Genomic DNA, 25,635 nt, shown 5'->3' on the forward strand with positions numbered 1-25,635 from the left:
CTTATACCTCTGTAATTTGAGCACTCACCCTTATCCCCTTTGCCTTTGTACAATGGGTGGGAGGTGGGTTGGTTAGAAAGGGTAGTGAGTGGTGGGATGAAGAAGTAAGAGTATTAGTGAAAGAGAAGAGAGAGGCATTTGGACGATTTTTGCAGGGAAAAAATGCAATTGAGTGGGAGATGTATAAAAGAAAGAGACAGGAGGTCAAGAGAAAGGTGCAAGAGGTGAAAAAAAGGGCAAATGAGAGTTGGGGTGAGAGACTATCAGTAAATTTTAGGGAGAATAAAAAGATGTTCTGGAAGGAGGTAAATAAAGTGCGTAAGACAAGGGAGCAAATGGGAACTTCAGTGAAGGGCGCAAATGGGGAGGTGATAACAAGTAGTGGTGATGTGAGAAGGAGATGGAGTGAGTATTTTGAAGGTTTGTTGAATGTGTTTGATGATAGAGTGGCAGATATAGGGTGTTTTGGTCGAGGTGGTGTGCAAAGTGAGAGGGTTAGGGAAAATGATTTGGTAAAAAGAGAAGAGGTAGTGAAAGCTTTGCGGAAGATGAAAGCCGGCAAGGCAGCAGGTTTGGATGGTATTGCAGTGGAATTTATTAAAAAAGGGGGTGACTGTATTGTTGACTGGTTGGTAAGGTTATTTAATGTATGTATGATTCATGGTGAGGTGCCTGAGGATTGGCGGAATGCGTGCATAGTGCCATTGTACAAAGGCAAAGGGGATAAGGGTGAGTGCTCAAATTACAGAGGTATTTATCTATCTATTGATCCAAAATCATTACTCCATTCCCAGTTTAATGAGGTGGTCAGATATACAGAGATTCTGAAAATCTCTCATACATATACTCAACCCATGCCCAGCATATTATAGTATGATGGACTCTGACTTAATGAACAATTCTTTATTGAAAAAATGGAAGTACAGGAAGGAAAGGAAATAATGATGAACATAAAGATGAAATACACATACAGGATGATTCAAAAAGATGTGGAGATCATTTGATGAAAACCAAAGAAGGAAATATTTGTGTATACATAGTCTAGGAAACAGATGGATGAAAATGGAAACCAACAAAGTTGCTACACAAAAATGTAACCAAAAAAGGCTAAAAAATAAATTTAGGAACTGAATATCAACATTCAAGAGAAAAGGAAACTGAAGTAATGGACTGAACCAATACTGGTATGAATATGAAACATACTGGACTTATCAAACCAGAACAAGAAACAATGAGAACCAGAGCAATCATTGGCCAAATCATGACAAGTGCAGAAGCCCACCAAACCAGTGGAACTATTTCCTATTAGGCAACCTTCCCATGGTTTACCCCAGACGTTTCACATGCCCTGGTTCAGTCCATTGACAGCATGTCAAAGCCAGAATACCACATCGTTCAAATTCACTTCGTTCCTTGCAGTGATGGCTTGCGCAAAAGATGCTTGTGGCATGAGAAGTGTTGGAGGTGGGTTGATTAGAAAGGGTAGTGAGTGGTGGGATGATGAAGTAAGATTATTAGTGAAAGAGAAGAGACAGGCATTTGGACCATTTTTGCAGGGAAAAAATGCAAATGAGTTTGAGATGTATAAAAGAAAGAGGCAGGAGGTCAAGAGAAACGTGCAAGAGGTGAAAAAGAGGGCAAATGAGAGTTGGGGTGAGAGAGTATCATTAAATTTTAGGGAGAATAAAAAGATGTTTTGGAAGGAGGTAAATAACGTGCATAAGACAAGGGAGCAAATGGGAACTTCAGTGAAGGGGGCTAAAGGGGAGGTGATAACAAGTAGTGGTGATGTGAGAAGGAGATGGAGTGAGTATTTTGAAGGTTTGTTGAATGTGTTTGATGATAGAGTGGCAGATATAGGGTGTTTGGGTCGAGGTGGTGTGCAAAGTGAGAGGGTTAGGGAAAATGATTTGGTAAACAGAGAAGAGGTAGTAAAAGCTTTACGGAAGATGAAAGCCTGCAAGGCAGCAGGTTTGGATGGTATTGCAGTGGAATTTATTAAAAAAGGGGTGACTGTATAGTTGACTGGTTGGTAAGGTTATTCAATGTATGTATGATTCATGGTGAGGTGCCTGAGGATTGGCGGAATGCTTCCATAGTGCCATTGTACAAAGGCAAAGGGGATAAGAGTGAGTGCTGAAGTTACAGAGGTATAAGTTTGTTGAGTATTCCTGTGAAATTATATGGGAGGGTATTGACTGAGAGGGTGAAGGCATGTACAGAGCATCAGATTGGGGAAGAGCAGTGTGGTTCCAGAAGTGGTAGAGGATGTGTGGATCAGGTGTTTGCTTTGAAGAATGTGTGTGAGAAATACTTAGAAAAGCAAATGGATTTGTATGTAGCATTTATGGATCTGGAGAAGGCATGCAATAGAGTTGATAGAGATGCTCTGTGGAAGGTATTAAGAATATATGGTGTGGGAGGCAAGTTGTTAGAAGCAGTGAAAAGTTTTTATCGAGGATGTAAGGCATGTGTATGCATGTGTACGTGTAGGAAGAGAGGAAAGTGATTGGTTCTCAGTGAATGTAGGTTTGTGGCAGGGGTGTGTGATGTCTCCATGGTTGTTTAATTTGTTTATGGATGGGGTTGTTAGGGAGGTGAATGCAAGAGTTTTGGAAAGAGGGGCAAGTATGAAGTCTGTTGGGGATGAGAGAGCTTGGGAAGTGGGTCAGTTGTTGTTCGCTGATGATACAGTGCTGGTGGCTGATTCATGTGAGAAACTGCAGAAGCTGGTGACTGAGTTTGGTAAAGTGTTTGAAAGAAGAAAGTTAAGAGTAAATGTGAATAAGAGCAAGGTAATTAGGTACAGTAGGGTTGAGGGTCAAGTCAATTGGGAGGTAAGTTTGAATGGAGAAAAATGGAGGAAGTAAAGTGTTTTAGATATCTGGGAGTGGATCTGGCAGCGGATGGAACCGTGGAAGTGGAAGTGAATCATAGGGTGGGGGAAGGGGGTGAAAATTCACACATGCAGGATGGTGAGAGGCCGGCAAGGAATAGAGTGATTTGGAACAATGTGGTATACCGGGGCCGACGTGCTGTCAATGGATTGAACCAGGGCATGTGAAGCATCTGGGGTAAACCATGGAAAGTTCTGTGGGGCCTGGATGTGGAAAGGGAGCTGTGGTTTCGGTGCATTATTACATCACTGCTAGAGACTGAGTGTGAATGAATGGGGCCTTTGTTGTCTTTTCCTAGCGCTACCTCGCACACATGAGGGGGGAGGGGGATGTTATTCCATGTGTGGCGAGGTGGCGATGGGAATGAATAAAGGCAGACAGTGTGAATTGTGTGCATGTGTATATATGTATGTCTGTGTGTGTATGTATATACATGTGTATGGGGGCGGGTTGGGCCATTTCTTTCGTCTGTTTCCTTGCACTACCTCGCAAACGTGGGAGACAGCGACAAAGCAAAATAAATAAATAAATATAATAAATATATATATATATATATATATTTTCATTTATCATATTTTATTATAGTTTGTTGCTGTATCCCACATTAGTGAGGTAGTGCAAGGAAACGGACAAAAGAATGGTCTAATCCACCCACATACACATATATACACATACACATCCACACAAGCACATTTACATACCTATACATCTCAACGTATACATATATATATACACACACAGACATATACATATATACACATGTACATAATTCATACTGTCTGCCCTTATTCATTCCCGTCGCCACCCCGCCACACATGAAATGACAACCCCCTACCCCTGAATGTGCGCAAAGTAGCACTAGGAAAAGACATCAAAGGCCACATTCGTTCACACTCAGTCTCTAGCTGTCATGTATAATGCACCGAAACCACAGCTCCCTTTCTACATCCAGGCCCCACACAATTTTCCATGGTTTACCCCAGACACTTCACATGCCCTGGTTCAATCCATTGACAGCACGTCGACCCCAGTATACCACATCGTTCCAATTCACTCTATTCCTTGCACTCCTTTCACCCTCCTGCATGTTTAGGCCCCGATCACTCAAAATCTTTTTCACTCCATCTTTCCACCTCCAATTTGGTCTCCCACTTCTCCTCGTTCCCTCTACCTATGACACATATATCCTCTTTGTCAATCCTTCCTCATTCATTCTCTCCATGTGACCAAACCATTTCAAAACACCCTCTTCTGCTCTCTCAACTACACTCTTTTCATTACCACACATCTCTCTTACCCTTTCATTACTTACTCGGCCAGGCCACCTCACACGACATATTGTCCTCAAACATCTCATTTCCAGCACATCCACCCTTCTCTGCACTACTCTATCTATAGCCCACGCCTTACAACCATATAACATTGTTGGAACCAGTATACCTTCAAACAAACCCATTTTTACTTTCCGAGATAATGTTCTTGCCTTCCACACATTTTTCAACGCTGCCAGAACTTTCGCCCCCTCCTGCACCCTATGACTCACTTCAGCTTCCATGGTTCCATCTGCTGCCAAATCCACTCACAGATATCTAAAACACTTCACTTCCTCCAGTTTTTTCCATTCAAACTTACCTCCCAACTGACTTGTTCCTCAACCCTACTGTACCTTATAACCTTGCTCTTATTCACATTTACTCTCAGCTTTCTTCTTTCACACCTTTTACCAAACTCAGTCACCAGCTTCTGCAGTTTCTCACCTGAATCAACCACCAGCACTGTATTATCAGCGAACAAAAACTGACTCACTTCCCAAGCTTTCTCATCCACAACAGACTGCACACTTGCCCCTCTCTCCAACACCCTTGCATTTACCTCCCTAACAACCCCATCCATAAACAAATGAAACAACCATGGAAACATCACACACCATTGCCACAAACTGACATTCACTGGGAACCAATCACTTTCCTCTCTTCCTACTCATACACATGCCTTACATCCTCGATAAAAACTTTTCACTGCTTCTAACAACTTGCCTCCCACACCATATATTCTTAATACCTTCCACAGAGCATCTCTATCAACTCCATCATATGCCTTCTCCAGATCCATAAATGCTACATACAAATCCATTTGCTTTTCTAAGTATTTCTCACTTACATTCTTCAAAGCAAACACCTGATCCACACATCCTCAACCACTTCTGATACCACACTGCTCTTCCCCAATCTGATGCTCTGTACATGCCTTCACCCTCTCAATCAATACCCTCCCATATATTTTACCAGGAATACTCAACAAACTTATACCTCTGTAATTTGAGCACTCACCTTTATCCCCTTTGCCTTTGCACAATGGCACTATGTAAGGGCACCTCACCATGAGTCATACATACATTAAATAACCTTACCAACTAGTCAACAACGCAGTCACCCTCTTTTTTAATAAATTCCACCGCAATACCATCCAAACCTGCTTTCATCTTCTGCAAAGCTTTTACTACCTCCTCTCTGTTTACCACATCATTCTTCCCAACCCTCTCACTTTGCACACCATCTCGACCAAAACACCCTATATCTGCCACTCTATCATCAAACACATTCAACAAACCTTCAAAATATTTACTCCATCTCCTTCTCACATCACCAGTACTTGTTATCATCTCCCCATCAGCCCTCTTCACTGATGTTCCCATTTGTTTCCTTGTCTTATGCACTTTATTTACCTCCTTCCAAAACATCTTTTCACCCTCCCTAAAATTTAATGATACTCTCTCACCCCAACTCTCATTTGCCCTCTTTTTCACCTCTTGCACCTTTCTCTTGACCTCCTGCCTCTTTCTTTTATACATCTCAAACTCATTTGCATTTTTTCCCTGCAAAAATGGTCCAAATGCCTCTCTCTTCTCTTTCACTGATAATCTTACTTCATCATCCCACCACTCACTACCCTTTCTAATCTGCCCACCTCCCACGCTTCTCATGCCACAAACATCTTTTGCGCAAGCCATCACTGCTTCCCTAAATACATCCCATTCCTTCCCCACTCCCCTTACGTTCTTTTCTGAAAACCTCTACAAATCTTCACCTTCGCCTCCACAAGATAATTATCAGACATCCCTCTAGTTGCACCTCTCAGCACATTAACATCCAAAAGTCTCTCTTTCGCGTGCCTATCAATTAACACGTAATCCAATAACGCTCTCTGGCAATGTCTCCTACTCACATACATATACTTATATTTCTCTTTTTAAACCACGTTTTCACAATCACCAATCCTTCCAATCCTTTTTCAGCGCATAAATCTGCAAGCTCTTCACCATTTCCACTTACAACACTGAACACCCCATGTACACCAACTGCCACATTACTCACCTTTGCATTCATATCACCAATCACTATAACCTGGTCTCGTGCATCAAAACTACTAACACACTCACACAGCTGCTCCCAAAACATTTGCCTCTCATGATCTTTCTTCTCATGCCCAGGTGCATTTGCACCAATAATCACCAATCTATCTCCATCCACTTTCAGTTTTACCCATATCAATCTAGAGTTTACTTTCTTACACTCTGTCACATACTCCCACCACTCCTATTTCAGGATTAGTGCTACTCCTTCCCTTGCTCTCGTCCTCTCACCAGCCCCTGACTTTACTCCCAAGACATTCCCAAACCACTCTTCCCCTTTGCCCTTGAGCTTCATTTCACTCAGAGCCAGAACAACCAGGTTCCTTTCCTCAAACATACTACCTATCTCTCCTTTTTCTCATCTTGGTTACATCCACACACATTTAGACACCCAAATCTGAGCCTTCGAGAAGGATGAGCACTCCCAGCATGACTCCTTCTTCTGTTTCCCCTTTTAGAAAGTTAAAATACAAGGAGGGGAGGATTCCTAGCAGCCCCCTTTCCTGTCCCCTTTAGTCTCCTTCTACAAGAGAGCTTGGGAAGTGAGTCAGTTGTTGTTCGCTGATGATACAGCCCTGCTGGCTGATTCGGGTGAGAAACTGTAGAAGCTGGTGACTGAGTTTGGAAAAATGTGTGAAAGAAGGAAGCTGAGAGTAAATGTGAATAAGAGCTAGGTTATTAGGTACAGTAAGGTTGAGGGACAAGTCAATTGGGAGGTAAGAGTGAATGGAGAAAAACTGGAGGAAGTGAAGTGTTTTAGATATCTGGGAGTGGATTTGGCAGCGGATGGAACCATGGAAGCGGAAGTGAGTCACACGGTGGGGGAGAGGGTGAAAATTCTGGAACGTTGAAAAATGTGTGGAAGGCGAGAACATTATCTCGGAAAGCAAAAATGGGTATATTTGAAGGAATAGTGGTTCCAACAATGTTATATGGTTTGCAAGGCATGGGCTATAGATAGAGTTGTGCAGAGGAGGGTGGATGTGCTGGATGTGAGATGTTTGAGGACAGTATGTGGTGTGAGGTGGTTTGATCGAGTATGTAATGAAAGGGTAAGAGAGATGTGTGGTAATAAAAAGAGTGCAGTTGAGAGAGCAGAAGGTGTTTTAAAATGGTTTGGTCGCATGGAGAGAGTGAGTGAGGAAAGATTGACAAAGAGGATATATGTGTCAGAGGTGGAAGGAACGAGGTGAAGTGGGAGACCAAATTGGAGGTGGAAAGATGGAGTGAAAAAGATTTTGAGCAATCGGGGCCTGAACATTCAGGAGGGTGAAAGGCATACAAGGAATAGAGTGAATTGGAATGATGTGGTATACCGGAGTCGACGTGCTGTCAATGGATTGAACTAGGGCATGTGAAGCGTCTGGGGTAATCCATGGAAAGTTTTGTGGGGCCTGGATGTGGAAAGGGAGCTGTGGTTTCAGTGCATTATACATGACAGCTAGAGACTCAGTGTGAATGAATGTGGCCTCTGTTGTCTTTTCATAGTTCTACCTCACGTGCACGCGGGGGGGGAGGGGGTTGTCATTTAATGTGTGGTGGGGTGGCGACAGGAATGAATAAAGGCAGCTAATCCTCCCTTCTCAGTTTTTTTTTAATTTTCCAAAAGAAGGAACAGAGAATTGGGCCAGGTGAGGGTATTCCCTCAAAGGCCCAGTCCTCTGTTCTTAATGCTACCTCGCTAATGCAGGAAATGGCGAATAGTTTGAAAGAAAAAAGAAAAGTATGAATTATGTACATGTGTATATATGTATATGTCTGTGTATGTATATATATGTATATGTTGAAATGTATAGGTATGTATATGTGCATGTGTGGACGTGTATATATATATATACATATGTATGTGGGTGGGTTAGGCCATTCTTTGTCTGTTTCCTTGCGCTACCTCACAAACCACAGCTCCCTTTCCACATCCAGGCCCCTACAGACCTTTCCGTGGTTTACCCCAGACACTTCACATGCCCTGGTTCAATCCATTGACAGCACGTCGACCCCAGTATACCACATTGTTCCAATTCACTCTATTCCTTGCATGCCTTTCACCCTCCTGTATGTTCAGGCCCCGATTGCTCAAAATCTTTTTCACTCCATCCTTCCACCTCCAATTTGGTTTCCTGCTTCTCCTTCTTCTCTCCACCTCTGACACATACATTCTCTTTGTCAATCTTTCCTCATTCATTCTCTCCATGTGTCCAAACCATTTCAACACACCCTCTTCTGCTCTCTCAACCGCACTATTCTTATCATCATACATCTCTCTTATCCTTTCATTACTTACTCGATCAAACCACCTCACACCACATGTTGTCCTAAAACACTTCATTTCCAACACATCCACCCTCCTCCACACTTACTAATATTTTGTGGGATTGCATAAGAGGCATCCATGGACTTTGCGCTTGTGAAATTACATTACAGTTACAAAATAACTGCCTAATTTTCTTTTTATGTATTTCTGGGGTTGTACAGGGTTTTGATGACAATTTTTACAAGGCTAAATATTTCCAAAGAAAAACATCTCTATCAATCTTCCCAACATATCAGCCACTTGTTTTCTCACTTGAATTGTAGTGTGAAGTGTAATATTTCTAAATATAATCATGTTAACCACCACAAATGCTGTGCCTGTGTATGGAATGGAAGTACAGTGTGAAACTAAGTTCAAGATGAAAATGAATCAAATCCTTCAATATCCCCCACAACCTTGCTAGCCAATCACCCTTACACTGATCTTTAGCAAGAAAGATGTAATATTTCTTAATATATTCATGTACATGTGTATGTGAAATATCATCGCAGTTTGTAATAAAGCTCAATAGAAAAAAGAAATATCACCTATGTCACTATCTTTCTTATAAGGAGCAATCAAACATGTCATCCAAATCCTTCTCTGCCCCTTATGTAGCAGTGGGATCAGTCCAACACAAAAGTAATAATACAACATTCTGTATATCTTCTGTTACTTTTATATACTATTTTATCATTTCATAAAGAAATGTTTGTTCTTCTTTTCTGCTGTGTTGATGGACTTCCCAGATTATGCCCATTAGCCACAGGTTAAGAAACTACAAAAAGAATTCAAAGAAGGTTAGAAAAGAAAAAAAGGAAAAAAAAGGAAAAACAAAAAACAAGCAGGTGAAATCCAGTCAAAATGGGATAAAAAAGAATTCTAAGCTGCCGGGTGGATCAGTATCTTGGAGTGAGTGGATTTATAATGTAATTATTGAGGTAGACTCACTCATGGGTGGGAGGCGAGCTTGAAATGAGCACGGTGCCACTACCACACAATAGTGATTAGCAATGGGTGGGGAAAGCTAGTGTTACCCCACCAGTTAGTTAGGTCGTTAGAAGGTTCTAACCCCCTACATATCCAACAGATATCTCATTATTTGCATGGTAAATTGGCATAGGAGAGAAAAGGCATGCATACATTTAATTTCAAAATTACTAGTCAGAGTTTGAAACTGTTGATAATGACAAGGTATTTTCAAACCATAGGGATAGGGTTGAAAGAATACTACCAACTGATCTCTTTCATTTCTAGAAGGCAACTAAGAAAAGAAGGGATAGGGGACTGGGGATCCTCCCTTCCAGTATTGATACTTTCCAAAGGAAGAATAGAGGAAGAAGCCATATGAGAATTTTTCCTCTAAGGCTCAGTTATTTGATCTTGATGCTATCTCACTTAAATAGAAAACATCAACCAGGTAAGAAAGAATTATTTTCAATTCAATAAAATAAACTTTGTGATAAGTATAATACATATTGATACCAACCTCTTGAGGATGAGTAGTGCCCATGTGGGAGTCATTGAAGACAAGATGATCGTACAGGGAGCTCTCTGAATTAGCTGCACTGCGGCTACTGCCCTGGTTATTAATGAGATTGTGCTGTTGTGGGTAGTATTGGTAGTTATGCTGGGTACCCTGAGACTGGTAATGATGTGGCTGAGGGAACTGGGGGCGAGAGTGGGTACTTGTGTTTATTCCGGGAGTAGATCTTGGAATAGCACCAGAGACCCCTGTTCGTCCATTGGGACTTAAGCTCAGGTTTTTAACATTGCGATAGAGGGCCTGAAGGGTAGAAAAATATGAGTATTATTGGCTTCACTGGCACAGTACAGGCAAAATTTATAGAAAGATTAACCCTGTAAATGCTATACTGGACTACAGACAAACAAATATCTAGACCCTAGACCCACTGGCTGTATTATTTGACTTTCCTAACATGTCAATTTTCTCTTTCAGTTTGCTGCAATATTTCTCATCCATCCTGCATATATTTGACGCTGAAATTTTTGTCATTGAACCAACAAGTATAAGAAGCCATCTCATGGCAGGTTTAAGAGACACTGCTGTAAACAAGGCTCACTGGGAGTTTATGGGAAGGACAGATATCAAGAGATATGATGGTCCATAAAGTTTTTTGATATGTGTGGCCTGAAAATAATTGTAAAAACACGACAGCATAGCAGATGGCAGCTTGTCATCCAACTCTCCCTCTAGCTCAACTGTTTGAAGGAAAAAGATGAAAAAAAAAAACATTATAGTATGAGGGCAGCATACTGCCATGGAAATTTTACATGAAAATGTGAACGGAAAAAAGTTCTTTACCAGTTACAACATCTGCTCTGCAGCTAGATTCCCAAAAAGAATGACATGATTAGTGGTGAACTGGATTTTTCACTTTCACCTATTATTTCTACCTGATATACCTACCTAATGTTCATACTTACTACATATACCTTATGTTTTTAACCAATAATCCTGCCTCATGCTCCCACTTATTACTTCTATCTACTGCTCCCACAATTTTGCCAAGAGGCAGGGTGCTCTGCAGAAAAATTTATAGATATGAAGAATGAGTTGTCAAGTGGAGAGATTATGTTTTGTAGACAGAATGCCAGCAGTCCACATGCAGGTGAGGCAGAAAGAATACACAGCCACGTGGGTCAGAAGAGTGCAACTTGACAACTATTAAAGTGCTGGCTTGCTACGCAGCCATCACTATCAATTTATCTATGTATATCACCGATGCCTGTTCCCTTCAGAAACTCCCATCCAGGGATGGCTACAGCAAAAGTCTCCACTTATCCCAGTCCTTACATGCCTCCCTCACATACACCATTCCACACATTCTTCCGCCATTTCTCTCCCTCCAGTATTCTTCCACCCTATTTGCCCATGTCACAGGTGGTCTTCCTCTCACACCACCCCTTCAAATGTACTATCGTACACTTTCCTTGTAAATTCCCAGTCTTGCACTCTTTCCACAAGCCCAAACCACCTCAAGGTATTACATTTCACCCACTCTATCCATCATTAACCTTCCCGATACCCAGCTGAGTAGTGGCAGCCCACCAACTACCACTTAATCATACCCCTATAATTCGGGCAAATGAAGGTTGGGGTGAGAGAGTATCATTAAATTTTAGGGAGAATAAAAAGGTGTTATGGAAGGAGGTAAATAAAGTGTGTAAGACAAGAGAACACATGGGAACATCGGTGAAGGAGCTAATAGGGAGGTAATAACAAGTAGTGGTGATGTGAGAAGATGGAGTGAGTATTTTGAAGGTTTGCTAAATGTTTGATGATAGAGTGGCAGATATAGGGTGTTTTGGTCGTGGTGGTGTGCGAAGTGAGAGGGTCAGGGAGAATGGTTTAGTAACCAGAGAAGAGGTAGTGAAAGCTTTGCAGAAGATGAAAGCCAGCAAGGCGGTGGGTTTGGATGGTATTGCAGTGGAATTTATTAAAAAAGGAGGTGACTGTGTTGTTGACTGGTTGATGAGGATATTCAGTGTATGTATGGCTCATGGTGAAGTACCTGAGGACTGGTGGAATGCATGCATAGTGCCATTGTACAATGGCAAAGGGGATAAAGGTGAGTGTTCAAATTACAGAGGTATAAGTTTGTTGAGTATTCTTAGAAAATTATATGGGAGGGTATTGATTGAAAGGGTGAAGGCATGTACAGAGCATCAGATTGGGGAAGATCAGTGTAGTTTCAGAAGTGGTAGAGGATGTGTGGATCAGGTGTTTGCTTTGAAGAATGTATGTGAGAAATTCTTAGAAAAACAAATGGATTTGTATGTAGCATTTATGGATCTGGAGAAGGCATATGATAGAGTTCATAGAGAAGCCCTTTGGAAGGTATTATGAGTATATGGTGTGGGAGGCAAGTTGTTAGAAGCAGTGAAAAGTTTTTATCAAGGATGTAAGGCATGTGTATGACTAGGAAGAGAGGAAAGTGATTGGTTCTCAGTGAATGTCGGTTTGCAGCAGGGGTGCGTGATGTCTCCATGGTTGTTTAATTTCTTTATGGATGGGGTTGTTAGGGAGGTGAGTGCAAGAGTTTTGGAGAGAGGGGCAAGTATGCAGTCTGTTGTGGATGAGAGGACTTGGGAAGTGAGTCAGTTGTTGTTCACTGATGATAGTGCTGGTGGCTGATTTGGGTGAGAAACTGCAGAAGCTGGTGATTGAGTTTGGTAAAGTATGTGAAAGAAGAAAGCTGAGAGTAAATGTGAATAACAGCAAGGTTATTAGGTACAGTAGGGTTCAGGGACAACTTAATTGGGAGGTATGTTTGAATGGAAAAAACTGGAGGATGTGAAGTGTTTTAGATATCTGGGAGTGAATTTGGCAGCGGATGGAACCATGGAAGTGGAAATGAGTCACAGGGTGGGGGAGGGGGCAAAGGTTCTGAAAGTGTTGAAGAATGTATGGAAGGCGAGACCATTATCATGGAGAGCAAAACCGGGTATGTTTGAAGGAACAGTGATTCCAACAGTGTAATACGGTTGTGAGGCATGGGCTATGGATAGGGTTGTTTGGAGGAGGGTGGATGTGTTAAAACTGAAATGTTTGAGGACAATCTGTGGTGTGAAGTGGTTTGATCAAGTAAGTAATGAAAGGGTAAGAGAGATGTGTGGTAATATAAAGAGTGTGGTTCAGAGAGCAGAAGAGGGTGTGTTCAAATGGTTTGGTAACATGGAGAATGAGTGAGGAAAGGCTGACAAAGAGGATATATGTGTCAGAGGTGGAGGGAACGAGGAGAAGTGGGAGACCAAATTGTAGGTGGAAGGATGGAGTGAAAAAGATTTTGAGCAATCGGGGCCTGAACATGCAGGAGGGTGAAAGGCGTGCAAGGAAAAGAGTGAATTGTAACGATGTGGTATACCGGGGTCCACGTGCTGTCAATGGATTGAACCAGGGCATGTGAAGCATCTGAGGTAAACCATGGAAAGTTTTGTTGGGCCTGGATGTAGAAAGGGAGCTGTGGTTTCAGTGCATCATACATGACAGCTAGAGACTGAGTGTGAACTATTGTGGCCTTTGTTGTCTTTTCCTAGCACTACCTTGCACACGTGTGGGGGTTGTCATTTTCATGTGTGGCGGGGTGGTGATGGGAATGAATAAAGGCAGCAAGTATGAATTATGTACATGTGTACATGTGTATATATCTGTGTATGTATATATATATATATGTGTACGCTGAAATGTATAGGTATGCATGTGTGAGTGTGTGGACGTGTATGTATATATGTGTATGTGGGTGGGTTGGGCCATTCTTTCATCTGTTTCCTTGTGCTACATCACTAATGCGGGAGACAGTGACAAAGTTTAAAAATAAATAATATAAATATATATATTGGAAAGGATCACAATTTTGCCTGTGATCAAGTATTTTCCGATGAGTCCTCGGGGAAATGAAACACAATAAGTTCCCAAGTGCACTTTCATGTAATGATCACATCATCAGGGGAGACACAAGAGAGAAATGTTACAGTCAGTTGATATACTTTGATGCTATAAATATGTATGTATTTATTTATTCTTTTTTTTTATTTTTCTTATTTTTTTTTTTTGCTTTGTCGCTGTCTCCCGCGTTTGCGAGGTAGCGCAAGGAAACAGACGAAAAGAAATGGCCCAACCCACCCCCATACACATGTATATAAATACATCCACACACGCAAATATACATACCTACACAGCTTTCCATGGTTTACCCCAGACGCTTCACATGCCCTGATTCAATCCACTGACAGCACGTCAACCCCGGTATACCACATCGCTCCAATTCACTCTATTCCTTGCCCTCCTTTCACCCTCCTGCATGTTCAGGCCCCAATCACACAAAATCTTTTTCACTCCATCTTTCCACCTCCAATTTGGTCTCTTTCTTCTCCTCGTTCCCTCCACCTCCGACACATATATTCTCTTGGTCAATCTTTCCTCACTCATTCTCTCCATGTGCCCGAACCATTTCAAAACACCCTCTTCTGCTCTCTCAACCACGCTCTTTTTATTTCCACACATCTCTCTTACCCTTACGTTACTTACTCGATCAAACCACCTCACACCACACATTGTCCTCAAACACCTCATTTCCAGCACATCCATCCTCCTGCGCACAACTCTATCCATAGCCCACGCCTCGCAAATCATACAACATTGTTGGAACCACTATTCCTTCAAACATACCCATTTTTGCTTTCCGAGATAATGTTCTCGACTTCCACACATTCTTCAAGGCTCCCAGAATTTTCGCCCCCTCCCCCACCCTATGATCCACTTCCGCTTCCATGGTTCCATCCGCTGCCAGATCCACTCCCAGATATCTAAAACACTTCACTTCCTCCAGTTTTTCTCCATTCAAACTCACCTCCCAATTGACTTGACCCTCAACCCTACTGTACCTAATAACCTTGCTCTTATTCACATTTACTCTTAACTTTCTTCTTTCACACACTTTACCAAACTCAGTCACCAGCTTCTGCAGTTTCTCACATGAATCAGCCACCAGCGCTGTATCATCAGCGAACAACAACTGACTCACTTCCCAAGCTCTCTCATCCCCAACAGACTTCATACTTGCCCCTCTTTCCAAAACTCTTGCATTCACCTCCCTAACAACCCCATCCATAAACAAATTAAACAACCATGGAGACATCACACACCCCTGTCGCAAACCTACATTCACTGAGAACCAATCACTTTCCTCTCTTCCTACACGTACACATGCCTTACATCCTCGATAAAAACTTTTCACTGTTTCTAACAACTTTCCTCCCACACCATATATTCTTAATATTAAACCTTCCACAGAGCATCTCTATCAAATCTATCATATGCCTTCTCCAGATCCATAAATGCTACATACAAATCCATTTGCTTTTCTAAGTATTTCTCACATACATTCTTCAAAGCAAACACCTGATCCACACATCCTCTACCACTTCTGAAACCACACTGCTCTTCCCCAATCTGATGCTCTGTACATGCCTTCACCCTCTCAATCAATATCCTCCCATATAATTTACCAGGAATACTCAACAAACTTATACCTCTGTAATTTGAGCACTCACTCTTATCCCCTTTGCCTTTGTACAATGGCACTATGCACGCATTCCGCCAATCCTCAGGCACCTCACCATGAGTCATTTTTTTTTTTTTTTTTTATACTTTGTTGCTGTCTCCCGCGTTTGCGAGGTAGCGCAAGGAAACAGACGAAAGAAATGGCCCAACCCCCCCCCATACACATGTATATACATACGTCCACACACGCAAATATACATACCTACACAGCTTTCCATGGTTTACCCCAGACGCTTCACATGCCTTGATTCAATCCACTGACAGCATGTCAACCCCGGTATACCACATCGCTCCAATTCACTCTATTCCTTGCCCTCCTTTCACCCTCCTGCATGTTCAGGCCCCGATCACACAAAATCTTTTTCACTCCATCTTTCCACCTCCAATTTGGTCTCCCTCTTCTCCTCGTTCCCTCCACCTCCGACACATATATCCTCTTGGTCAATCTTTCCTCACTCATTCTCTCCATGTGCCCAAACCACTTCAAAACACCCTCTTCTGCTCTCTCAACCACGCTCTTTTTATTTCCACACATCTCTCTTACCCTTACGTTACTCACTTGATCAAACCACCTCACACCACACATTGTCCTCAAACATCTCATTTCCAGCACATCCATCCTCCTGCGCACAACTCTATCCATAGCCTACGCCTCGCAACCATACAACATTGTTGGAACCACTATTCCTTCAAACATACCCATTTTTGCTTTCGGAGATAATGTTCTCGACTTCCACACATTCTTCAAGGCCCCCAGAATTTTCGCCCCCTCCCCCACCCTATGATCCACTTCCGCTTCCATGGTTCCATCCGCTGCCAGATCCACTCCCAGATATCTAAAACACTTCACTTCCTCCAGTTTTTCTCCATTCAAACTCACCTCCCAATTGACTTGACCCTCAACCCTACTGTACCTAATAACCTTGCATACATACATACATACATACATACATACATTAAATAACCTTACCAACCAGTCAACAATACAGTCACACCCTTTTTTAATAAATTCCACTGCAATACCATCCAAACCTGCTGCCTTGCCGGCTTTCATCTTCCGCAAAGCTTTTACTACCTCTTCTCTGTTTACCAAATCATTTTCCCTAACCCTCTCACTTTGCACACCACCTCGACCAAAACACCCTATATCTGCCACTCTATCATCAAACACATTCAACAAACCTTCAAAATACTCACTCCATCTCCTTCTCACATCACCACTACTTGTTATCACCTCCCCATTTATTTATATTTTATTTTATTTTGCTTTGTCGCTGTCTCCCATGTTAGCGAGGTAGCACAAGGTAACAGATGAAAGAATGACCTAACCCACCCACATACACATGTATATACATAAATGCCCACACACACACATATACATACCTATACATTTCAACGTATACATACATATGTGGCAATGGGAATAAATAAAGGCAGACAGTATGAATTATGTACATGTGTATATATGTATATGCCTGTGTGTGTATATATATGTGTACATTATGATATATAGGTATGTATATTTGTGTGTGTGGACGTGTATGTATATACATGTGTATGTGGGTGGGTTGGGCCATTCTTTCGTCTGTTTCCTTGCGCTTCCTCGCTAACATGGGAGACAGCGACAAAGCAAAATAAAATAAATATATAAATAAATAAATACATACATATACATACACAGATATATACATATCTACACATGTACATATACATACATGCTGCCTTCATCCATTTCTGCCGCCATCCCGCCACACATAAAATGACACCCCCCTCTCCTCACATGTGCACAAGGTAGCACCAGGATGGACAAAGAAGGCTACAAGATAATGATCAGACATCCCTCCAGTTGCATCTCTCAGCACATTAACATCCAAAAGTCTCTCTTTTATGTGCTTATCAATTAACAATTATCCAATAACACTCTCTGGCCGTCTATTCTACTTACATACGTATACTTATGTATATCTCTCTTTATAAACCAGGTGTTCCCAATCACCAGTCCTTTTTCAGCACACAAATCTACAAGCTCTTCACCATTTCCATTTACAACACTGAATGCCCCATGTACACCAATTATTCACTCAACTAGCACATTATTCACCTTTGCATTCAAATCACCCATCACTGTAACCCAGTCTCGTGCATCATAACTACTAACACACTCACTCAGCTGCTCCCAAAACACTTGCCTCTCATGATCTTTCTTCTCATGCCCTGGTGCATAGGCACCAATAATAACCCATCTCTCTCCATTCGCTTTCAGGTTTACCCATATCAGTCTAGAGTTTACTTTCTTACACTCTATTACATACTCTCACCACTCCTGTTTCAGTAGTGCTACTCCTTCCTTTGCTCTTGTCCTCTCATCAATCCCTGACCTTACTCCCAAAACATTCCCAAACCACTCTTCCCATTTACTCTTGAGCTTCGTTTCACTCAGAGCCAAAACATCCAGGTTCCTTTTCTCAAATATATTACCAATCTCTCATTTTTTCATCTTGGTTACATCCTCACACATTTAGACACCCAAATCTGAGCCTTCGAGGAGGATGAGCACTCCTCGCATGACTCCTTCTTCTGTTTCCCCTTTCAGAAAGTCAAAATACAAGGAGGAGAGGGTTTCTAGGCCCTGCTCCTGTCCCCTTTAGTCACTTTCTATGACACGCGGGGAATGCATGGGAAGTATTCTTTCTCCCCTATCCCAAGGGAATATTACTTTTTTCATTATATTTAACTGCCATCTCCCAAGAGTACCATTAAATTCTAAGGAGGATAAAAAGATGTTTTGGAAGGAGGTAAATAAAGTACGTACGACAAGAGAACAAATGGGAACATCAGTGAAGGGAGCTAATGGGGAGGTAATAACAAGTAGAAGTGAAATGAGGAGATGGAGTGAGTATTTTGAAGGTTTCTTGAATGTGTTTGATGATAGAGTGGCAGATATACGGTGTTCTGGTCAAGGTGGTGTGCAAAGTGAGGGGGTCAGTGAGAATGCTTTGGTAAACGAAGAGGTAGTGAAAGCGATGCGGAAGATGAAAGCCAGCAAGGGTTTGGATGGTATTACAGTATATATTCATACTTGCTGCCTTCATCCATCCAGTCACTACCCCACCACACAGAAAAAGTCCCCGACAGCAAGGTAGCACAAGGAAAAGACAAAAAAAGGCCACATTTGCTAACACTCTATCTCTACCTATGATGTATAATGCATTCAAACCAAAGCTCCCTTTCCACGTGCAGACCCTTAGACCTTTCCATGGTTTACCCCAAACGCTTTACATGCCTTGGGTCAGTCCACTGTCAGCAGGTCGATCCCGGTATACCACACCATTCCAATTCACTCTATTCTATGCACGCCAATCACCCTCCTGCATGTTCAGGCACCAATCACTCAAAATCTTTTTCACTCCATCCTTCCACCTCCAATTTGGTCTCCTGCTTCTTCTTCCCTCCAACTCTGACACACAAATGCACACACACACATACACACACACACACATACACACACACACACACACACACACACACACACACACATATATATATATATATATATATATATATATATATATATATATATATATATATATATATATATATTTTTTTTTTTTATACTTTGTCGCTGTCTCCTGCGTTTGTGAGGTAGCGCAAGGAAACAGACGAAAGAAAAGGCCCAAACCCCCCCCATACACATGTATATACATACGTCCACACACGCAAATATACATACCTACACAGCTTTCCATGGTTTACCCCAGACGCTTCACATGCCTTGATTCAATCCACTGACAGCACGTCAGCCCTGGTATACCACATCGCTCCAATTCACTCTGTTCCTTGCCCTCCTTTCACCCTCCTGCATGTTCAGGCCCCGATCACACAAAATCTTTTTCACTCCATCTTTCCACCTCCAATTTGGTCTCCCTCTTCTCCTTGTTCCCTCCACCTCCGACACATATATCCTCTTGGTCAATCTTTCCTCACTCATCCTCTCCATGTGCCCAAACCACTTCAAAACACCCTCTTCTACTCTCTCAACCACGCTCTTTTTATTTCCACACATCTCTCTTACCCTTACGTTACTTACTCGATCAAACCACCTCACACCACACATTGTCCTCAAACATCTCATTTCCAGCACATCCATCCTCCTGCGCACAACTCTATCCATAGCCCACGCCTCGCAACCATACAACATTGTTGGAACCACTATTCCTTCAAACATACCCATTTTTGCTTTCCGAGATAATGTTCTCGACTTCCACACATTCTTCAAGGCCCCCAGAATTTTCGCCCCCTCCCCCACCCTATGATCCACTTCCGCTTCCATGGTTCCATCCGCTGCCAGATCCACTCCCAGATATCTAAAACACTTCACTTCCTCCAGTTTTTCTCCATTCAAACTCACCTCCCAATTGACTTGACCCTCAACCCTACTGTACCTAATAACCTTGCTCTTATTCACATTTACTCTTAACTTTCTTCTTCCACACACTTTACCGAACTCAGTCATCAGCTTCTGCAGTTTCACACATGAATCAGCCACCAGCGCTGTGTCATCAGCGAACAACAACTGACTCACTTCCCAAGCTCTCTCATCCCCAACAGACTTCATACTTGCCCCTCTTTCCAAAACTCTTGCATTTACCTCCCTAACAACCCCATCCATAAAAAAATTAAACAACCATGGAGACATCACACACCCCTGCCGCAAACCTACATTCACTGAGAACCAATCACTTTCCTCTCTTCCTACACGTACACATGCCTTACATCCTCGATAAAAACTTCTCACTGCTTCTAGTTGGGGGTGAGAGAGTATCATTAAATTTTAGGGAGAATAAAAAGATGTTCTGGTAGGAGGTAAATAAAGTGCGTAAGACAAGGGAGCAAATGGGAACTTCAGCGAAGGGCGCAAATGGGGAGGTGATAACAAGTAGTGGGGATGTGAGAAGGAGATGGAGTGAGTATTTTGAAGGTTTGTTGAATGTGTTTGATGATAGAGTAGCAGATATAGGGTGTCTTGGTCGAGGTGGTGTGCAAAGTGAGAGGGTTAGGGAAAATGATTTGGTAAACAGAGAAGAGGTAGTAGAACCTTTGGGGAAGATGAAAGCCGGTAAGGCAGCAGGTTTGGATGGTACTGCAGTGGAATTTATTAAAAAAAAGGGGGTGACTGTATTATTGACTGGTTGGTAAGGTTGTTTAATGTAAGTATGACTCATGGTGAGGTGCCTCAGGATTGGCGGAATGCGTGCATAGTGCCATTGTACAAAGGCAAAGGGGATAAGAGTGAGTGCTCAAATTACAGAGGTATAAGTTTGTTGAGTATTCCTGGTAAATTATATGGGAGGGTATTGATTAAGAGGGTGAAGGCATGTACAGAGAATAAGATTGGGGAAGAGCAGTGTGGTTTCAGAAGTAGTAGAGGATGTGTGGATCAGGTGTTTGCTTTGAAGAATGTATGTGAGAAATACTTAGAAAAGCAAATGGATTAGTATGTAGCATTTATGGATCTGGAGAAGGCATATGATAGAGTTGATAGAGATGCTCTGTGGAAGGTATTAAGAATATATGGTGTGGGAGGCAATTTGTTAGAAGCAGTGAAAAGTTTTTATCGAGGATGTATGGCATGTGTACGTGTAGGAAGACAGGAAAGTGATTGGTTCTTAGTGAATTTAGATTTGCGACAGGGGTGTGTGATGTCTCCATGGCTGTTTAATTTGTTTATGGATGGGGTTGTTAGGGAGGTAAATGCAAGAGTTTTGGAAAGAGGGGCAAGTATGAAGTCTGTTGGGGATGAGAGAGCTTGGGAAGTGAGTCAGTTGTTGTTCGCTGATGATACAGCGCTGGTGGCTGATTCATGTGAGAAACTGCAGAAGCTGGTGACTGAGTTTGGTAAAGTGTGTGAAAGAAGAAAGTTAAGAGTAAATGTGAATAAGAGCAAGGTTATTAGGTACAGTAGGGTTGAGGGTCAAGTCAATTGGGAGGTAAGTTTGAATGGAGAAAACCTGGAGGAAGTAAAGTGTTTTAGATATCTGGGAGTGGATCTGGCAACGTATGGAACCATGGAAGAGGAAATAGATCATAGGGTGGGGGAGGGGGCGAAAATCCTGGGAGCCTTGAAGAATGTGTGGAAGTCGAGAACATTATCTCGGAAAGCAAAAATGGGTATGTTTGAAGGAATAGTGGTTCCAACAATGTTGTATGGTTGCGAGGCGTGGGCTATGGATAGAGTTGTGCGCAGGAGGATGGATGTGCTGGAAATGAGATGTTTGAGGACAATGTGTGGTGTGAGGTGGTTTGATCGAGTGAGTAACGTAAGGGTAAGAGAGATGTGTGGAAATAAAAAGAGCGTGGTTGAGAGAGCAGAAGAGGGTGTTTTGAAGTGGTTTGGGCACATGGAGAGAATGAGTGAGGAAAGATTGACCAAGAGGATATATGTGTCGGAGGTGGAGGGAACGAGGAGAAGAGGGAGACCAAATTGGAGGTGGAAAGATGGAGTGAAAAAGATTTTGTGTGATCGGGGCCTGAACATGCAGGAGGGTGAAAGGAGGGCAAGGAATAGAGTGAATTGGAGCGATGTGGTATACCGGGGTTGATGTGCTGTCAGTGGATTGAATCAAGGCATGTGAAGCGTCTGGGGTAAACCATGGAAAGCTCTGTAGGTATGTATATTTGCGTGTGTGGACGTATGTATATACATGTGTATGGGGGGCGTTGGGCCATTTCTTTCGTCTGTTTCCTTGCGCTACCTCGCAAACGCGGGAGACAGCGACAAAGTATAATAAAAAAAATATAAAAAATAATATATATATATATATATATATATATATGTATATATATATATATTCCCTGGGGATAGGGGAGAAAGAATACTTCCCACGTAGTCCCTGCGTGTCGTAGAAGGCGACTAAAAGGGAAGGGAGCGGGGGGCTGGAAATCCTCCCCTCTCGTTTTTTTTTTTTAATTTTCCAAAAGAAGGAACAGAGAAGAGGGCCAGGTGAGGATATTCCCTCAAAGGCCCAGTCCTCTGTTCTTAACGCTACCTCGCTATCGCGGGAAATGGCGAATAGTATGAAAAAAAAAAAAATATATATATATATATATATATATATATATTTTTTATTTTGGTTTGTCGCTGTCTCCCGCGTTAGCGAGATAGCGCAAAGAAACAGACGAAAGAATGGCCCAACCCGCCCACATACATATGTATATACATACACGTCCACACACGTAAATATACACACCTATACATCTTAATGTACACATATATACACACATACAGACATATAAATATATACACATGTACATAATTCATACTGTCTGCCTTTAATCACTCCCATCGCCACCCCGCCACACATGGAATAACAACCCCCTCCCCCCTCATGTGTGCGAGGTAGCGCTAGGAAAAGACACCAAAGGCCCCATTTGTTCACACTCAGTCTCTAGCTGTCATGTAATTATGCACCGAAACCACAGCTCCCTTTCCACATCCCGGCCCCACACAACTTTACATGATTTACCCTAGACGCTTCACATGCCCTGGTTCAATCCATTAACAGCACGTCGACCCTGGTATACCACATCGTTCTAATTCACTCTATTCCTTGCACGCCTTTCACCCTCCTGCATGTTCAGGCCCCGATCACACAAAATCTTTTTCACTCCATCTTTCCACCTCCAATTAGGTCTCCCACTTCTCCTCGTTCCCTCCACCTCTGACACATGTATCCTCTTGGTCAATCTTTCCTCACTCATCCTCTCCATGTGACCAAACCATTTCAAAACACCCTCTTCTGCTCTCTCAACCACGCTCTTTTTATTTCCACACATCTCTCTTACCCTTACATTACTTACTCGATCAAACCACCTCACACCACATATTGTCCTCAAACATCTCATTTCCAGCACATCCACCCTTCTGCGCACAACTCTATCCATAGCCCACACCTCGCAACCAACATTGTTGGAACCACTATTCCTTCAAACATACCCATTTTTGCTTTCCGAGATAATGTTCTCGACTTCCACACATTCTTCAAGTCTCCCAGGATTTTCGCCCCCTCCCCCACCCTATGATTCACTTCCGCTTCCATGGTTCCATCCACTGCCAGATCCACTCCCAGATATCTAAAACACTACTTCCTCCAGTTTTTCTCCATTCAGACTTACCTCCAAATTGACTTGACCCTCAACCCTACTGTACCTAATAACCTTGCTCTTATTCACATTTACTCTTAACTTTCTTCTTTCACACACTTTACCAAACTCAGTCACCAGCTTCTGCAGTTTCTCACATGAATCAGCCACCAGCGCTGTATCATCAGCGAACAACAACTGACTCACTTCCCAAGCTCTCTCATCCAGAACAGACTGCATACTTGCCCCTCTTTCCAAAACTCTTGCATTCACCTCCCTAACAACCCCATCCATAAACAAATTAAACAACCATGGAGACATCACACACCCCTATTCTCCCCATATATATATATATATATATATATATATATATTCTTTTTTTTTTTTTTTCATACTATTCGCCATTTCCCGCGATAGCGAGGTAGCGTTAAGAACAGAGGACTGGGCCTTTGAGGGAATATCCTCACCTGGCCCCCTTCTCTGTTCCTTCTTTTGGAAAATTAAAAAAAAACGAGAGGGGAGGATTTCCAGCCCCCCGCTCCCTTCCCTTTTAGTCGCCTTCTACGACACGCAGGGAATACGTGGGTAGTATTCTTTCTCCCCTATCCCCTATATGGGTTTGCGACAGGGGTGTGTGATGTCTCCATGGTTGTTTAATTTGTTTATGGATGGGGTTGTTAGGGAGGTAAATGCAAGAGTTTTGGAAAGAGGGGCAAGTATGAAGTCTGTTGGGGATGAGAGAGCTTGGGAAGTGAGTCAGTTGTTGTTCGCTGATGATACAGCGCTGGTGGCTGATTCATGTGAGAAACTGCAGAAGCTGGTGACTGAGTTTGGTAAAGTGTGTGGAAGAAGAAAGTTAAGAGTAAATGTGAATAAGAGCAAGGTTATTAGGTACAGTAGGGTTGAGGGTCAAGTCAATTGGGAGGTGAGTTTGAATGGAGAAAAACTGGAGGAAGTGAAGTGTTTTAGATATCTGGGAGTGGATCTGGCAGCGGATGGAACCATGGAAGCGGAAGTGGATCATAGGGTGGAGGAGGGGGCGAAAATTCTGGGGGCCTTGAAGAATGTGTGGAAGTCGAGAACATTATCTCGGAAAGCAAAAATGGGTATGTTTGAAGGAATAGTGGTTCCAACAATGTTGTATGGTTGCGAGGCGTGGGCTATGGATAGAGTTGTGCGCAGGAGGATGGATGTGCTGGAAATGAGATGTTTGAGGACAATGTGTGGTGTGAGGTGGTTTGATCGAGTGAGTAAAGTAAGGGTAAGAGAGATGTGTGGAAATAAAAAGAGCATGGTTGAGAGAGCAGAAGAGGGTATTTTGAAGTGGTTTGGGCACATGGAGAGAATGAGTGAGGAAAGATTGACCAAGAGGATATATGTGTCGGAGGTGGAGGGAACGAGGAGAAGAGGGAGACCAAATTGGAGGTGGAAAGATGGAGTGACGCTTCACATGCCCTGCTTCAATCCACTGACAGCACGTCAACCCCGGTATACCACATCGCTCCAATTCACTCTATTCCTTGCCCTCCTTTCACCCTCCTGCATGTTCAGGCCCCGATCACACAAAATCTTTTTCACTCCATCTTTCCACCTCCAATTTGGTCTCCCTCTTCTCCTTGTTCCCTCCACCTCCGACACATATATCCTCTTGGTCAATCTTTCCTCACTCATCCTCTCCATGTGCCCAAACCACTTCAAAACACCCTCTTCTGCACTCTCAACCACGCTCTTTTTATTTCCACACATCTCTCTTACCCTTACGTTACTCACTCGATCAAACCACCTCACACCACACATTGTCCGCAAACAT

General features: G+C 42.6%; 1 protein-coding gene across 2 annotated transcripts in view; it reads right to left on the reverse strand.

Annotated features, from left to right (window-relative positions):
* LOC139747028 (uncharacterized) overlaps positions 1–25,635 on the reverse strand; it is a 585,752-nt gene that overhangs the window by 120,859 nt on the left and 439,258 nt on the right. For both annotated transcript variants that reach the window (XM_071658778.1, XM_071658771.1), the window contains one exon: positions 10,089–10,385. In XM_071658778.1, coding sequence (XP_071514879.1) covers positions 10,089–10,385 — 297 coding nt within the window. The remainder of the gene's footprint in view (positions 1–10,088; positions 10,386–25,635) is intronic.

The sequence above is a fragment of the Panulirus ornatus genome, chromosome 5 (genome assembly GCF_036320965.1).
Source record: "Panulirus ornatus isolate Po-2019 chromosome 5, ASM3632096v1, whole genome shotgun sequence".
Classification (NCBI taxonomy): domain Eukaryota; kingdom Metazoa; phylum Arthropoda; class Malacostraca; order Decapoda; family Palinuridae; genus Panulirus; species Panulirus ornatus.